Source organism: Nicotiana sylvestris, chromosome 1 (assembly GCF_000393655.2).
Source record: "Nicotiana sylvestris chromosome 1, ASM39365v2, whole genome shotgun sequence".
Taxonomy (NCBI): domain Eukaryota; kingdom Viridiplantae; phylum Streptophyta; class Magnoliopsida; order Solanales; family Solanaceae; genus Nicotiana; species Nicotiana sylvestris.
In genome coordinates, this window is record NC_091057.1 from 147,953,529 (window position 1) to 147,970,984 (window position 17,456).

The 17,456-nt window shown below is 34.7% G+C and overlaps 2 protein-coding genes across 2 annotated transcripts; one reads left to right on the top strand and one right to left on the bottom strand.

The window, feature by feature from the left end:
• Positions 1–1,294: 1,294 nt before the first annotated feature.
• LOC104211924 (ETHYLENE INSENSITIVE 3-like 1 protein) lies at positions 1,295–4,177 on the top strand. Its single transcript, XM_009761068.2, has 2 exons — positions 1,295–1,477; positions 2,018–4,177. Exon 2 carries the CDS (start codon positions 2,171–2,173, stop codon positions 3,995–3,997), a length of 1,827 nt encoding a protein of 608 aa, XP_009759370.1. The 5' UTR covers positions 1,295–1,477; positions 2,018–2,170; the 3' UTR covers positions 3,998–4,177.
• Positions 4,178–7,618: 3,441 nt separating this feature from the next.
• LOC104211923 (peter Pan-like protein) lies at positions 7,619–14,437 on the bottom strand. The gene is made up of 7 exons (XM_009761067.2): positions 14,212–14,437; positions 13,346–13,525; positions 11,582–11,812; positions 11,265–11,357; positions 10,987–11,174; positions 8,777–8,970; positions 7,619–7,974 (listed from the first exon to the last, which is right to left on the bottom strand). Exons 1-7 carry the CDS (start codon positions 14,227–14,229, stop codon positions 7,841–7,843), a joined length of 1,038 nt encoding a protein of 345 aa, XP_009759369.1. The 5' UTR covers positions 14,230–14,437; the 3' UTR covers positions 7,619–7,840.
• Between the last annotated feature and the right edge of the window lie 3,019 nt (positions 14,438–17,456).

The window sequence follows — 17,456 nt, forward strand, 5'->3', positions numbered from 1 at the left end:
AACGTATCTCATATTTGATGCAAAAGAGAGAACATTATCTTGTTGTCATTGATTAAAAGCATATTATTTCGTGTTTTCCTTATAGACGTTATATTTTTTGTTTTATTTGCATGTAGAATATATATATAAATATCGTATTTGCACATTTCTCCTTTAAATTTTTAAATTTTGCCCCGAATTAAAGTAGTAAAATCGTTAAAGAATACAAGATCAACTTTTATTTAGAAAAAGATAAGATTTAATTCTTGAATATTTGTTAAACACTAATTGACACATGTACTTCTTTTCCTTTTCTTTTAATTTAGGAATAAATTGTCGGTTCACCAACTATCAAAAAACACATTTAGCTGAGTCAAAGTATTTAAGTATGCATTTACACACACGTATTATTAGAATATACTGAAATATTATTTGTAAACTAATTTTATTTATTTCAACCTTCAACTTGATTTTAGAATTTGAAAGCGACAGACTGAATTGAGGAGTATATATATTTTAAGTGAAATAATAATTGTCATATCTCCACGATATCAATCTCCTAACTGTTTTGCATACCCTTGTTATTATTATAAGAATTTTATGGAAATAAATTTCGATATTGATTTATCCCATATTTTGTGAAAGAGATTACAATATTTTGTTGTCATTGATTAAAAGCATATCGTTTCGTGCTTTCCTTATAGATGTCATATTTTTTGTTTTATTTGCATGTAGAACATATATAAATATCGTATTTCCACATTTCTCTTTTAAATTATTAAATTTTGCTCCGAAATAAATTAGTAAAAATCGTTAAAGAAGACAAGATCAACTTTTATTTAGAAATATAAAATAAAATTTAATTCTAGAATATTCTTCAAAAACTAATTGACAGTTGTACTTCTTTTCCTTTTCTCTTAATTCAGGAATAAATTGTCGGTTCACCAGCTGTCGGAAAACATATTTAGCTGAGTCAAAGTACTTAAGTATGCATTTACACACACGTATTATTAGAAAATACTGAAATATTATTTGTAAATTAATTTTATTTATTTTAACCTTCTAGCTTGGTCAAGAGAAATTGAAGTGCCACAAGCTGAATTGAGGAGTATATTTTAACTACAAAAAGTGTCCAAACGGAGTTCCTTACAACTCACGGGCACAAAATGTAACGATTTCAAAAATACAGGGACCAATATGATAAAATTAGAGTAACCCAGACGTCACATTGACGCGCTAGAACCACGGTTAACTTAACTTATCCATAGTTAAAAAAAAAATTGTAACTTATCAGCTTCTTTTTCCTTACTTTTATGGCTTTGCTCCTTCCTCTCTTCTTCTCTTTCCTATATAGCAATTTAGCACTTGACCACAAAACTGAATCATCACTGTAATCTCACCTAACATTCTTCTCAAACCTATTATCTCCTTTACTTTTTTGTTTTAAATCAGATTAGAGCCATAGATATAGCTTCAACTAGCTGTTACAGAAAAGCCTGTAAGTCATTTACTTGTATTTTTTTGTGAATTTTTATACGCGTTTTGTGATATTTTGCTGGCCTTTCTGATTTATTGTGTTATTTGAAGTTGTTTGTTGTGAATTCTTGTGAAATATGGTCGTTGAAGGGATTATTTTTGGATTCTGTAGAGATTTGTATGGACTATGGAGTTGGAGAGAGGATAGATCAGAGTATGAGAAAATCAAAAGGGTGTTTTGACGAAGAAATTAAAAAAATGAAATTAAAGGGGAAACATTTAATATTAATCACTGGTAAAAATAGTGAGATTCTGCTGCACGTGTAGTTTTTTTAAAAAAATAGTAAAAATTAAAATAAAAGTCAAGGGGAAATTTTTAATAACAATCAGTAGAAAAGATAATGAAATTCTGCTTCAGAGAATTGTAATATATTTGTTTCTTTCTTTCTTTTTTTCTTTTTTTCTTTTTATAAGTGTTGTTTCTCTTTTTCTCCATGGAATAATATTCTTATTTTTCCCAGATGTTGTATAAAGTATTAATTTTTATGATTTGTTTCTGCAGAAAGATATCAGATTCTGAGAAATTTGGAGTATTTTGCTTGATCAGTTAGATTCTGATTATTGAATTTGGATTCAAGTCAAATCGGAATTGATTCAGGAAAAAATTCAGTTTTTGCTTTTTCCTTGTGGAAGTGGTGTTACAAAAAGTTTCTAAATGATGATGTTTGAAGAAATGGGCTTTCCTGGAAATTTTGAATTCATGTCTGATCCTCTGGGATGTGGAGGAGACGTGGCGCAAGAAGTTGAACATAAACCAACAGGGGTGGAGGAGAACTATAGTGATGAGGAGATGGATGTGGATGAACTAGAGAGAAGGATGTGGAGGTACCGGATGCTTTGGAGGCGGCTCAAAGAGAAGAACAAGAATAAAGAGGTAGGCGGTGATGGTGCAAAGCAGCGTCAGTCGCAGGAGCAGGCTCGCAGAAAGAAGATGTCTCGTGCGCAAGATGGTATATTGAAATACATGTTGAAAATGATGGAAGTTTGTAATGCTCAGGGTTTTGTTTATGGAATCATCCCTGAGAAAGGGAAGCCTGTGACTGGTGCTTCCGACAACCTTCGTGCGTGGTGGAAGGAAAAGGTCAGGTTTGACCGGAATGGACCTGCTGCCATCGCCAAGTATCAGGCTGATAATCAGATTCCCGGGAGAATTGAGGATTCAAGTGTGATAGTTTCAACCCCCCACACTTTACAAGAGCTGCAGGATACGACGCTAGGATCCCTTTTGTCCGCGTTGATGCAGCACTGTGATCCTCCACAGAGGCGGTTTCCCTTGGAGAAAGGGGTAGCTCCACCCTGGTGGCCTTCTGGTAAAGAGGAGTGGTGGGGTCAGCTTGGTCTGCCAAATGATCAAGTGCCACCTCCGTACAAGAAGCCTCACGATCTTAAGAAGGCATGGAAAGTTGGCGTTCTAACGGCAGTTATCAAACACATATCCCCTGACATTGCTAAGATTCGCAAGCTTGTTCGACAGTCAAAGTGTTTACAGGATAAGATGACAGCTAAGGAGAGTGCGACGTGGCTTGCTATTATCAATCAAGAGGAGGCGTTGGCTCGTAAGCTGTATCCTGATAGCTGTCCACAAGGCTCGTTAGCTGTTGGTAATGGCTCCTATTTCATCAGCGATACCAGTGATTATGATGTGGAAGGAGTGGATGATGAGAGAAACAATGAAGTGGAATGTAAACCCCACGATATCAATCTCCTAACTGGAATTATGGTACCTAAAGAAAGGATCTTGATGCCAGCTTTAGCTCCAGTGAAAGGAGAAATCATTGATTTAACTTCAGATTTTATCCAAAAGAGGAAGCATCCATCTTTTGAGGAGTCTGTTGATCAAAAGTTGTATACCTGTGAGTACCTTCACTGCCCATATAGCAGTTATCAAGCTGGATTCCTTGACAGGACTTCAAGAAATAATCATCAAATGGATTGTCCATTCCGTTTCAACTCTGCTCAACGACTTGGCATGCCGCCAAAGTATCAGATCAACAATGAGAATAATACAGTTTTTCCTACTCAAACCGCTACTCCTAAGCCAGCTACTTCATCAGTCACAGCTTCCTCGTCGATGACTGTCTCCGGGCTTGGACTCCCTGAAGATGGCCAAAGGATGATTTCTGACCTCTTTACATTTTATGATAACAACTTGCAGCAAAATAGTAGCATCTGTTCTGGAAATTCCAAGATTCTAGCAAATCAAAACATGCAGCAGAACCAAACAGTTGAACTTCCGATGGACGATAACTTCAACCTGGGACATATGGAGGCAGAAGCTCAAGAAACCAGCATGACCATGAATTCAGCTTATACTTCAACGGAGTTTCAATATGATCAATGCAAGTTGCCCTTTGATGCCCCATTCACCGGAAACTTGAACGATATTACTGATTACAGATTTGGTTCCCCATTCAACATGGGAGGAAGTGACTATTCCATGGATCAACTGACAAAGCAGGATATATCTACATGGTACCTCTGAAACAAGTCTTGTTGTTTCCTATATGAAGAGCTGATAGGTTGTATATGTTTAGATATAAGTGATCAGGGCTATGTCCTTTATAGACAAGTATTGTAGTTTCTTTTGTGATTTAGTTGATGTTTTGATGGTTGTAAGTGCTGAAGACAGTATTAAGCTTATGGAAATTATGCTTTAAACTCACTCTTATTTACGTTATTGATTATACAATAAGAACCACTTCATAGATTGATAATCGCGTTTAGATTCATCGCCCCTTTGCGGTTTCATCTCCATTACATGCTACCCTCCTTAGACCTCACTCGTGAGATTTCACTGGGTCGTTGTTGTTGTTGTCACGAGATCTTGAGTTCGAGCTTTGCATATAGAAGGAGAAAGTGCTTCCCCTTTAATGGGTCCTATGTAGTGTAAATCCAAATGTTTGATGGCTAATAAAAAAAAATGTGACTAAAGTCATAGCTTGCCTAACCCTATGTTTTTCTAACAAATCACATGCTTCACACTTGTAATAATAATGTGAGCTCAGTTGCAATGTTTTGTTCGGTATAAGTTAAGTCTTAAGTGCCATTTTTGTAAAACTCATTGGTGCCTATGAACAAAGTCTTTCTTTGAAAAGAAAGAAAGTGAAGGTTTGGAAACTTTCTTTTCAACACTGTTTGGTTTGGCAAAACGTGAACAATTAAATTGAATTCTAATGTTCCAACTACCTAAATTAAATGTCAAGTAAGAAAGGGTTTGTCCCCTTTCAAAACTACACAAAAGTGCTGCAAATAGGCTTTCTCCTTCATTCTCCCTACATTCCAGATTTACCATTATTTACTTCTGCTACTTTCACAGTTTAATGGAACTAGCGAACAAGTATATGTTCAAAATTAACAAGTATATGTTCAATTTTTCGAAATCATTGTTTGGCTATAAATTTTTCAATTTTCACATGAAGATGAATTTTGGAACTTTTCGAAAATTTGAAAACTCCAAAAGACTGTTTTTCAAAACTTTAACTCAGATCACTCACAAAAGATAAAAAACAAGCCAAAATTATATTCATGTCCAAACACAACTCTAATTTTCCAATACTATTTTCATTTGATTTTTTTTTTCACTTTTTTTGGAATTTTACAATTTTTATGTCCAAACGCCCACTTAAATTGAAGAAAAATAGTGAATATGTTAATCTATATACTCATTACCCCCTCCTAAGTCGTCCACTAAATTCATTACGTTGCTCCAATAATTCAGACGGACCAATTAATGAATTAAATTACTTATCTGACTTTGTACAGTATTTGTCTGGCTATTGGCCATTAGCTTAAAATCACCATAAGCTAACTGTTAATAATAAGATTATAAAAAGAATTTGATTTCTAGAAAACATCCACTAGGAGTATTTATATTTGAGAAATAGAGACTTCCAATATGAAGAAGAAATAATAAATATCGCCACTTGACAGTATATTCCTAAGGCATTTGCTTCGAGATAAATTATTTTAAAAGGATCTTTTAGCTTTGTTTACTTTTGAATGATTCTTTTAAGGAACTAAAAATAATTATTGTCAAGTATAAACCCAAGACATGACACATGTGCTTAGAGATAAGCTATTAAGATCTTCTAGAAGTTTTTACTTTTAAAATGATTTTTATTCATTCTTTTACGGGTAGACCAAGAAAGGCAGTCAAATTACGTGTCTTTGATTGTTTAGTTGAAAGTGAAATTGTAACGAGTTATTAGGATTTTCTCTTTTTACAAGTTTCAAAAGGTGCTATAAAACCTCTATCTTTAAATTAAATGGATGAAAACATTCTCGTCTAGTATATAGATAGGTAGTAATGGACGAGCACATAAATGATATAAACTTATTCGTATCGGGTGTTTATATCAAATTAAAATAGTTATAATTTAAACTTAATTGATAAGAATTAAAGTGAGAATACATATCATTAAATTATGGTTAATTGATAGATGTATATATGTAAAACACATACATTTTAATTTTATATTTATTGATTCAGTATAAACACAATAAAAATTTTATCCGAATAAAGCTCCTAGCTTTGCCATGACCAAGTCAAAATTAGGTATAAATCACTAGACTTCGTTGTTCAATGACAATTAAGTTTTACTTGCATAATTCGGAGCTTATTGGTACCACTCGTGCATTATGTCACCTTCAACATGCATTATGTTTGGTTCCTTTAAGGAGAAGCCGCTATTTAATTTTTGGTATATTCATTAAAAAAATTATTTAATTTAGCATTAATTATATATGTTATTTGACTGAATGTTCCTTTATATCTCCCCGGTACGGGTAAGTTTTTACCTCCTTTATATCTCCCCGGATTACTCTTTCTCTCACCTCAAATTTTTTATACTCCCTTTATCCCAAATTAACAATCACTTTAGCTCAAAAAATTATCCCAAAATAGTTGTTCCTTTAGGAATTCAAAACTAATAGCCTATTTGGAAAAAAATATTTTTGAGTAGAAGCAGAAGCAGTTGGAGTAACAGAAAAAAGTAGTTTCTCTTCAAAAGTATTTTTTTGATAAGTATTTTTGAGAAAAATACACTTAGAAGCAGTTTTTTAAAGCTTGGTCAAACACTAATTGTTGTTCAGAAGTGCTTTTCAAATTAATTAATCAAACACAAATTGATTCTTGTGAGAAAAGCTGAAGGAATGACAGCTGGACAAGTTAGTGGGACAGTCATCCAGCTGTCACTAGTTAGTTAGAGTGGCTGAGGTGGCTAGCACTAGTTAGTTGAGGGATTAAGTTAGTGGGAGTTATACGTATATATATGTATGATGTATCAGATTTTCATTTTGTACAGAAATATACTAAAAGCTTCTTCTCTCATTATTTCCTCTGGTTTTCATCTTCTCTGTTGCAATTTCGATTCACTCATTGGAACATCCATTAATGGAGGGCGAGCTGTGATTGAGATCAGCTCAACTCACAAAGTACTTTTGAAAAAGCGTTTTTGAGAAAAAGTACTTTTCAAAATAAGTTGATTTTTGCAGCTTGAGCAAATATGCTATAAATTTATTAATTGTTTTCAATTAATACCATTAATATTAAAGAAGAAGTAGTTTTTTTCAGTAATATTAAATTCTCAAAAAATATTTAATAGAGGTAACTTAGTAAACTAAATCTTATACTCCATTTATTACTTTCTTAAGTAAAGGTAACAAGACTTAAAATGGGACGGAGGGAGATTTAGGGCAAAAAAGAATTTCGACGTTGTCTTCTATGTAACAATAACCCAGAAATTGTACAGCATCCCATATTGTTTAGAGAATCTCTATATATCATTTTCATGCGTGACTTAGTTATTAATATCAAGGTAAGCTCGAAACCGACACATTTTTCATATTAAATTTTTTTATTATGACTGTGTCACGTCCCTTGATATTTAGAGAATTTCGATTCAATATTAAATTGTGTAGGCTTTTGTCATTTGACTTTACCTGTACACAAATTTGTCGTTGGGTTTCCTTATGGTAGTGCATAAGTACACAAATTTTAATATCTAATTACATACACAATACTTTTTCTTCAACAGTTTTCAATTAATGTCTTGTTTGTTTAGTCAGTTCAATAAATGTTGTCTCAAAAGGTTAGGTATAACTATTATTACAGAATCAAAGGGAAAACTAGGAAAATAAATAACAGGTTAAGGAAAAGGTATAGTAGCTCATACCAGCAAATCAATTCTTTCCTCTTCCAGCATCATCTCACTATATATTGGCAATACAAGTAAAGACAAGGAAAACAGAATAAATAACGTCCCTATAAAGGGGGGGGGGGAGGTCAAATGCTCATCATTTTGAATCAGAAAATACATTTAAAGAGCTAATCCTCTTCTAACTCTTCTTCAATTTCTTGCTCTTCCTCATCTTCATTTTCCTGCCCATCTGTATCCATCTCCTCCTCACTTTCTTGTTCATCCTCTTCTTCATTTCCCAGTTTTTTAGCGCTTGTATTTCCTGAAGGCATCAAGCATGACAGTCAGAATAAACTGAAGCAATGCCACAAGTATTACAAAAAACAAAAACAAGGGGAAATGACACTGTATAGCCGCTCTCAAAATAATAGCTGAATAAATGTATATTTTTTGTATATTATATATATACACATTCTATATGTTATATACAAATTTATATATTTTTTCGGCTACCAAATGCAAATAGTTCGTGCTAAAAGTGATAAAACCCCTATAAACAATCCTAAAATTAGAGCGCACAAGGCCTACTCAGAACTGGGACCCAGCATAGGAACCTGGTAGAAAGAAATTACATATTTCAGCATGCATACCTATCTCCTAACTAGTTTGATGAAGAATTTCCTAAAAAACCCATCATAAGGCCACATTCTTTGCCTTTGCTTATGAAATCACATAGATACTTATTTTTATTAAATACAAACTAGAAATCAATGGATCATTATTCTGTCTCTACCTCGAACTCCCCTTGCATCCTGCTGGTTACAAAAATTCTGTAGTTGGCCGAGCTAATGGGCAGCCAATTCACCAAAGATAATTCCCACTACAGGTGATTCACTAAGATATAAACCAAGTACTTGGGCCGCATGTAAACATGAAGACAACCCGTATAATAGGCAATTAATCTTCTGAGTCTATATGGACAGGATTCCAAATTCTGTTCATACCCTTCAAAGCAATGTCAAATCCCCCTGCTCCAGACGATCCACCCACCTCCAATTCACCCAGTAAAAGAAAGAGGATCGTTTGCTTCAAAAGTAAGAAAGGGAGATTATAGAGGAAAATACCGTATTCACTGAAAATGACTCGACCAGTACATAGGCCCTCTTCAATCTTGACGAGTTGAAGAGTCATCCTAGGTCCAATCTCTTGAAGTTTGACAGCACTTTTTGTAGAAGCTCGATTAACTCTTCCAATATCAGATGACAGACTTACAGTTGCCGCCTCATCATCTGGTTCACTTTCAGAACCGTAACCAGCCCTTCATTTATAAAGCAGATAGAGACAAATGAAAAAATATGAGAAGTATACCAATAAGAAGACTGTAATTTTTTTGATGAAGTAATAATATTTATTAAAAAGAAGGGCAATAAAGCACCCCTACACAAGAAGTATACCAAAAAGTAGAAAACCTTACAATAAAATGTGGTTTTCTACCAATGACAATCATTCTTCTATACAAACAATAACCTCATGGGTGCACCAAAAAGAAATGAAAAATAAATTCCTCAAATGGACAAAATCTTTTTACATTCCATCAAAAGCTCTTCTATTTTTCCCTCCCATATGATCCACATAAGTGCTAGTGGTGCAACCTCCCACGCCCTATGCCTTCTCCTTCTAAAACTCCAACTAAACAAAACTTCTTTGACCGCTCCTAGCATCACCCACTGAATACCAAACCAACTCACTATTTCTCATGGTGACTGAAATTGGAATTTTCCGGATTACCAAGACATGCTAAGCACAGCAAAATTGTTAATAGCCAACACGGATACATTTATGCATCTACTTCAGTTACATCCTTGTCTCTAAAACCGCGACATCCTTACCCATAGAAAAAGTTTTGAGATACTAAAAGGGTCATTTAGTTGGCAGAAAAGTTTAGGAGGATGGCAAAACCATCAAATGAGGGATGGAATTGGACAAGAAAAATTTGTTAGTTAAGTAATTGTGGATGAGATTCAATAAAATTTTCTCCGGGTCTGGCTCATGTATTGGAAATCAAAATTAGCCTGTGGTCTTTTCGCATTAAACTTGCTATATACATCACCACGTGCACGTGCACTTTATTTGGAGGATGCACGTGTTGAGCATGGGCCTGAGCTTAGAAGATGCTGTTTGCTCAGTTGTTGATTGGTTTTTACCTTTGTGGCTTGATTGTTTGTAGCTTTACACATGGTCCCTGAAACTCAAATGTCGTGTTTTCAATTACAATGTTTCTTTAGGTTCCAACCTCTGCGGAACTGTGGATAATACACATAAGCAGCCTATGCAGATGACCTATGTGTTTGCTTGTACATATTTTCCTCTTCATTTCTATTTGAGTAGTTTGCTTCTAGAATTGAGTATGAATGCAAGTACTATACATCATCACATAGCTTAGTAGACAACTAATGCTTAATCCACAAGCTAGAGATTCAGATTTTAGAATTACCCCAGGGCTTTGGTCCATCAGGACGGTGATCAAAACAAAGTAACGATTTCGCTCCCAACCCAAGCAGAACAATCAATTGCATTAATGGCACTAATGAATATTCGCCCAGCACATTGTTTTAAGGCACAGGAAACAAGGGGAATTTAACCAAAAGGACACAGAGTTTTCACCAACAAAACAAATTATGCAACCCCTGATCTGCAACGCCCAAACGTCAAAAGCATGGAAATTGTATTCCATGACCAGTTGAATCTCGTGGAAGGTAAGCATGTTGACCAAGAGCTGTGTACTTATAGTCACTTATATAATAGTAATGGATATATGTGTGCACATGCATACTGGGCTGTCTACAAGGCTGAGGGAAGTGAGCAACCATTGAAAAACGGATAGAATAAGGTGTTGGACGGATCAAACGGGATGGAATTCTTCAAAGGATCAACATGGGTAATAATCCAAAGAGCAAGAGGGGTGAATGAAGGTAGTAGGGTTTAGGGGCCTTAAGGCAATAGTGAAGAAGTAACATTAGATTTTCCGCAGTAATCAGCAATCTCAGTTCTACATAACACAATTCCATAGAGACAATAGTGAAGAAGTAAAATTAGAATTTCTGCAGTAATCAGCAATCTCAGTTCTACTTAACACAATTCCATAGAGATAATAAACACAGATGGCAATACTAAGTCTAAACCAAGTTCTCAACTGAATATGAATAGAAGAAGGTTTAATCCACCTCGCAATAAACAAAAAAAAAGTCATAAACCAGACAGATTAATAAAGGAAGATTATCTCATGAAGTGCAATAAAAAATCCATATGAGCATTAAGAGAGATAGACACATACTTCGTCACAAAGTCGCTAACATCTTGAAGACTTCTTAGGTCAGGCACTTGATGGTTTTGCACAAATTTCCTGATCCGGCGAGAAACACCCACTGGCTGTAATCTGATGGAGTAATGCCGAAGATCAATAAGCTTTGTTTCTTTGTTGTAATTAAGTAACACAATCCTTTGGCATGAAGGCAGTTTGACCTGCAACGTGTAACAACCTTGCATTAAAAGCTGGTGAAACAAATTGTGGCAAATATAGAAATTTATACATGGTTCTCAGTTCTCACTCACTGTATTTATGTCAATGGCAGGAAAAATGTTCTGGAACATTATTGTAGTGAGCTTTAGATGCTGCTCCCCAGTCCCAAAACCCGATAGCACAATCTGCAAGCATAATTCTGGAGCTCAGCTGACCGGGTAAAGAAACAAAAGAATGCTAATACGAGACAACATACTTTATGCAATGCCAACATCCCATGTCTTCATGGGTTTGCTTCTAGATGTCTGATGTGCTTCTACATGTTAAGCAGATTAAGTATGTACTCCTAGGTGCATGTACATGTCAGGAGGTGTAAAATAATTAGCTACGTGTCAACGGGAAAGATTACCAATGGTGGGGTTTTAAAAAGATCCGGAGGGCATCTTGGACGGAGTTGAGATTGAGCAACGTCAGCCGCCAACGAGTACTCATGTATTTTGAACGATAAAGTTGGACCATGAGGAGCGTGAGCAACTCTCAAGTATGGTGCAGAGTCAGTTTTTGACAACATGAGGTAATGTGTGACACCCATTTGCCCAGCAACTTTCCAGAAATCATTGAGATTGTTTCGTTTCTTTTCCTGAAAATAAATTGAGGAAACATAAATCCAGTCAAACATATACAAAATGCAGACAATAGATGAATCTTGTAATATTCGGAACCACATAGGTACAGATAAAATTTACAGCAGAAAACATGTTCCTGCTTGTAGCTTATTTCAAAAGACAAAATCAGGCATTGCTGCAAAAAGCTACGTAGCTAATAAACCAGTGAAATAGAAAGAAGATAGAAGTGCTAAAGAGATCTGAGCTGTCAATGAATATACAATCTTAATTTTTGATTTCCTCTTTTCATTCAAATAGTGGGAGCAGCCAGCTGAATACAGGCGTAATGACGAATACACAAGTCAAATGGAAAAGGTCAATACATTGTATTACTAACAAAGTACCCTCCTCTCTCTCCCCAGATTATACGACCACCTGTTACACTCTCTCCATATTGTCCAAAGGAATGGATGAGAAATCATCTCTTTGCTTCTAACTCTTGCATCTTTGTTAAAATTACAATAAATCAGAGCCCCAGTAATCTGAACATATTCCTCAATCTATAAGCAAGTTCTGTGTAGAAAAGATGTCTAACATCTTCTCATTCTTTCTACACATCAACTAATGTGTATTCTTTTTCCCCTTCTTTAAATTGGCAGCTGTAAGAATTAAACCATACGATACTGCCAAGCTTAGAAAAATACCTGCTTTGGTGGTTTGCTGTCCAAATAATTCTCTGGTGAAATTCCTTCCTCTAAAATAAAATTTTAAAAAATGCCTTCCTCTCCCTTTCAGATAGAGTTGTAGAATGATCTGGCTGAGAACACCCCACTAGATTGCATTTGCATTTCCAGGATGTATTAAACAGTAACATACCTGCGTTGAACTCCTACTATTTAAACTTCTACCTGACTTGAAGTTCCCAAAACAGTTGCTTTCATCCCTCCAAAACACCTAGCTACCACATTGAGTATTTGAGTGTCTTTCCCTTCTTTGGATAAGTGAACATAACCAGTTTGGAAAGGTAGGAGCAGCTGTTAAAACTTTTGTACGGTTAATTTTTTCGATCTCCAGGGCTCTGTACTTCATTACATATTAGAAGTTTTATACTGTTTCTTTACAAGTTGGCCTTGGTGTATTCATACAATTTTTGCCCTATGGATAAAGTCCCAATTTACACCATATTCAGAAGAAGCTCGACAAATATTCGTAGCAAGAGCACCCAAGGGTGTGGCCTAGTGGTCGATGAAGTGGGTGAGAACCATGAGGTCCCATCTATCCAAGCCTTGGTGGATAGAGTTACTTGGTACCTGTTGCTGGTGGGAGGTGGCAGGTATCTCGTGGACTTAGTCGAGGCGCGCGCAAGCTGGCCCGGACACCACGGTTATCAAAAAAAAAAAATCGTAGCAAGAGGTCCTAACTATTCGCAGCCCATGTAAAATAATGAGTCAGAAAAGACAACATAATTTTTTCTTGACTCAAATCATGACTGTCTAGCAAACACCAAATAATGCAACCCAATGCACAGATATACATGCATACACTTGAATTCTATGTTACGATTTTACCTTGAGCTTGAGAGCAGTATAAGGATTCATCAACTTCCTCAAGTCCATTTGCAAGCGTCTGAGAGGCCCAGGAAGCTTCCCCCTTGCGAACACGAAGCTCCTTGGAATCTTGTCTCCTGTAACATGGTCTACTGTTGGTTGCTTCTTCGCAATTTGCTTGACAAATGGCTTCCTCTTCTTCTGATTAAATGAGCATTCAAGAATTCAGCTCAAACACCACGACAAAAATTGTCACATAGCTTACAAAAATTCAGATAAAGAAACCCATTCTTCTGTGGCGTTATTGTTTAGTTAAACGTCATTTCTCGTTTCAATTCGGGAAAAAATACCAAAAAAAAAAAGAAAATTCCATAGGTAATTTTGTTTTCCTTTGCTTTCACGGAAACCAAAAATGGATAAACAAAGTGCAACATCTTCCATTCAGACGACGGCTTCCTAACAAAAATATTCAAAATTCCAGCTCAGATGATTAAACTTCTGTTTTTGAGAAGGATCAAAAGTTACAAGTTAAAACCCAAAACTTTAATCCAATCATAGTTACTAATCATCATCACTTGTTCTACTTCAGGGGAAAGACAATAAAAAAGGATAAAGGTTAATGAATAATCGTTATGGAAATTATAAACAGCTAAAAAACTCAAAACTTCAATTCAATCTAATCATAGTTTTCTGTATTCTGGCAGATGACAAACCAAAAGAATAAAGGGTCACAAATAATTGTTGCAGCTAAAAAAATCCAGAAGTTTGCTTATTGTTTCAGCGCAGAAAAAAAAGTGACCTAAAAAAAGGGGTCATATGTAGTTGCGTTGTTATGCATTTTCACGAACAAACGAAACATAGAATTAAACAAAAGCAGAACAACTTACATTCCTGAAACGAGCCATGCCCTCTGCCAATACGCTTCAATGTCTGCTTGGATTGCAAATTTATCAGTTTTACTGATTTCTATTAGAGCAATAAAAACCCAATGCTTCAGAGGTTTAGGGCAGTGGAGGAGGAAAGACAGTTACTTCTTAAACCCTAGCTAAAAACCTTACTCTTCAATAAAGAGTTTTTTCCTTTTTTCTTTTTTAAGGAAAAGGAGCGCTTCCTTCTTTTTAAGGATTCATCATATAATATAAACCTTATAAAAAAGTCAAAATACACAGTTTACTCATTAACCTTACGCCCAAATCCTTATTACATACCTTTCGACCACGGTTAACCTTTTACACACTCTACATTTTAAAAATATATTTAATACACACTACTTTTTGACCGATAGCATAGGCGTGTCTAACAAACAAAGTAAGCGCGTAAAACCTCTAAATTTCAGTCCAGATCTTTAATTAAATGTCATGTATCACAATTTTTAACACATGGCACTAGTGGGTCCCATAATTCTATTCATTTCTTATTTTTCTAGAAAAATTTCTTCTTCTTTTCATCTTCATTTTTGTCCGATTGCTAATCAAGTGCAAGTTCTCTTTTTCCCTCATTTCTTCTCCAAAGCATGATCTGACATTTGTGCCTTATCGTACTCATTTAAGGTTTTATGTTATTTTTCGTTATATTTTTAATTTTTCACGGCGATCGATTAAAAGGGACGGTAGCTATGGAGTTTTGGGGTTTTCAGGTGAAGTAATTTTGGGGTCTCGTTCTATGGTAATTTTCATGGTTTGGTTAATTATTTTTACTTTGGAGTCTCTTTCTATGGTATTTTCTGTTGTTTTAGGCGGATTTCTTTAAATGACCTTCCGCCGAACTGTTCTTCAAAAAATCAAGACTGGGAAATCACCTTCTAGTTTTGGCACTTTAATCTTCAAATTACCTTTGTGTGAAGGAAAATTTAATAGTGTTGGTGAACCCACTTCTTAATTTGCTTTTTATTTTCCTTCCCTAAATCATCTTCCGGCGAACTCAAATCTCGACATAGAATTAAAGCAAATTCTGAAGTGGGCTTTTGGTCTTAAGTTATAATATAGCTTGATATTATCTCAAGATTTCTGATTCTTCGCGCTTCCTTGAGATTTTCTATTTTAATTTTGGTTTGAACTGGAAGGTGGTGACCTAGATTGTTCTAGATGTCAACGGCAACGGATAATTAGTCAGAGAACAAAAAGAGATCAAAGGGAGAAAATGGTTAAGGGGTATAGTTGTAAGTTTAAGTGTTTTATTTTTTAAATAAAAAATAGTGACACGTGTCACTATCTGATTGGAGCGTGAAATTACCCATGTTTTGAAAAATTGGTCAAGAAAAAAATAGTGTGTATTTGACACACTTTTAAAAGGTTGGGTGTGTAAAAGGTTGCCCGTGGTCAAGAGGTGTGTAACAGGGATTTGGGTGCAAGGTTAATGGGTAAACTATGTATTTTTCCTATAAAAAAATATATAGGAATTTTTAACCAAAGGTTAATACTTTATTTATTTTAAATAAATATCATTTAAAAAATTATGTTCTATAAATACTTTTTAATGTTTATAGCAAAATATCTAATTTTGGTTACCTTCTATCCCTAAGCCACTAAATACGCTATTCAGTTACACTATTTTTTTTCTCTTTCTACTTTGATACATGTCATTCTCTTCCCCCATTCCCTGAAGCGATTAAAATCAATTGGCCTGCTGGTGCTAATTTTGCAATAGGAAAATCAAGAGCAGGAGAAGGAGACTACGACCCACTTGGTTTAAGCAATGAGGAAGTTAGGGTTTCATCAATCTCGCCCGTTCCGTTTGCTCACCTTTTCGATTTTTCTTAATAAAAAACTGTAGTTGTTTATTTATTGCTTTACTTTCTTAATTGTTGATAGTTGGTGCAATCTCAGCCATGGCGTGGAGGAAATTTCCTTCATAGAGTTATTTCTTATATCGCCAATGAATTAATCGTCAATGGCCTCGCCGACAGGTAATTATTTTTATAAACTGTTTGATTGAGCTTTGAGTTATTTCTTTCCGTTTAAATTCAAAATTTTAGTTTTATTATTCTTTTCAAGTCAAAATTGTATTTTTTTAGGGAAGGTGACATAAGTTGAGTTTTTATTGAAGAAGTGAGGATTTCAATAGCCTACCCCATCTATTTTAGGACCGAGGAATAAAGAAGAGGCTAAAAGGGAAAAGAAGAAGGTGAAAAGGAACGTTATTGTTAGAGTTGCAGCCTCAGTGATTCAGGGTTTTTGCTTGACGGCGGATTCGCCGGAATTAGGGTTTGTTCTTGAACAAAGACGATGGAGTTTGGGGCTGAGCAACTTGATTTTCTGTTAATATATTTCAATGTATTTTCATGTATTTCATTGTATTTATTGTGTTTTTTTCAATTGTAATTCAATATATCTCGTTGTATTTCATTGTATGCATTGTCTTTTTTTCATTGTATTTCAATGTATCCCGCTGTATTCTATGTATTTTTATTGTATTCACTATCTCGTTATATGCTATGAATGTATTCATATATATTTTTTCATTAATATAATTTATGTATTCAGATGTATTATATAATTTCTCTGAAGATTGCTATGTTTTGGGGGTATTTTTCGGTTAAGAATCTTTTTTATAACTAGAAATACAAAATTTGTGTGTTATAATTGAGTTTAATTGATTCACTTTCCGTTTTAAAACAATGTAATCTCCTGTTTCACACCGTGAATACAGTCGAATACAATAATCTGTCCAGCTGTAATCCCATGTTTCACGCCATGAATACAGTTGAATACACTCGAATACAACAATTGATTAGCTGGACTTCCCTGATTCACGCCTATTTTTGCTATTGTATTCATGAATACAATAGCTTAAATACATCAAATACATCTTATAACCACATAAAATGTATCTATAATCCGTAATATAGCAAATGGTATCTATATATGGCTAATTACTACTAAAAGGTAGTGCTTTATGAAAATTTCTCAAATATATACTACTACTAGTAAAGTATGGACACAATCACATAGAGGTGTCAATTGATTTTTTGGCTCTTTACAAACTTGTTTTTAGTTTTATGACCCTGTCTTTTTTTTTTAACACATGAGAGATTTACTTTTAATAAATCTGAAAAGGACATTTTCTTAAATTTAAAATTGTAAAGTGGCATAATGTATAAATGGCACCACGTAAAGAGGACAAAAAATAGTAT

Excerpts from the sequence above, each read along its gene's own strand:
- LOC104211924 (XM_009761068.2), top strand. The coding sequence starts at position 2,171 with ATGATGATGTTTGAAGAAATGGGCTTTCCTGGAAATTTTGAATTCATG.
- LOC104211923 (XM_009761067.2), bottom strand. Across the intron at positions 11,358-11,581 it reads TTTTTAAAACCCCACCATTG|ATTGTGCTATCGGGTTTTGG; the intron begins GTAATCTTTCCC and ends TTATGCTTGCAG. Across the intron at positions 8,971-10,986 it reads GTTAGCGACTTTGTGACGAA|GGCTGGTTACGGTTCTGAAA; the intron begins GTATGTGTCTAT and ends TTATAAATGAAG.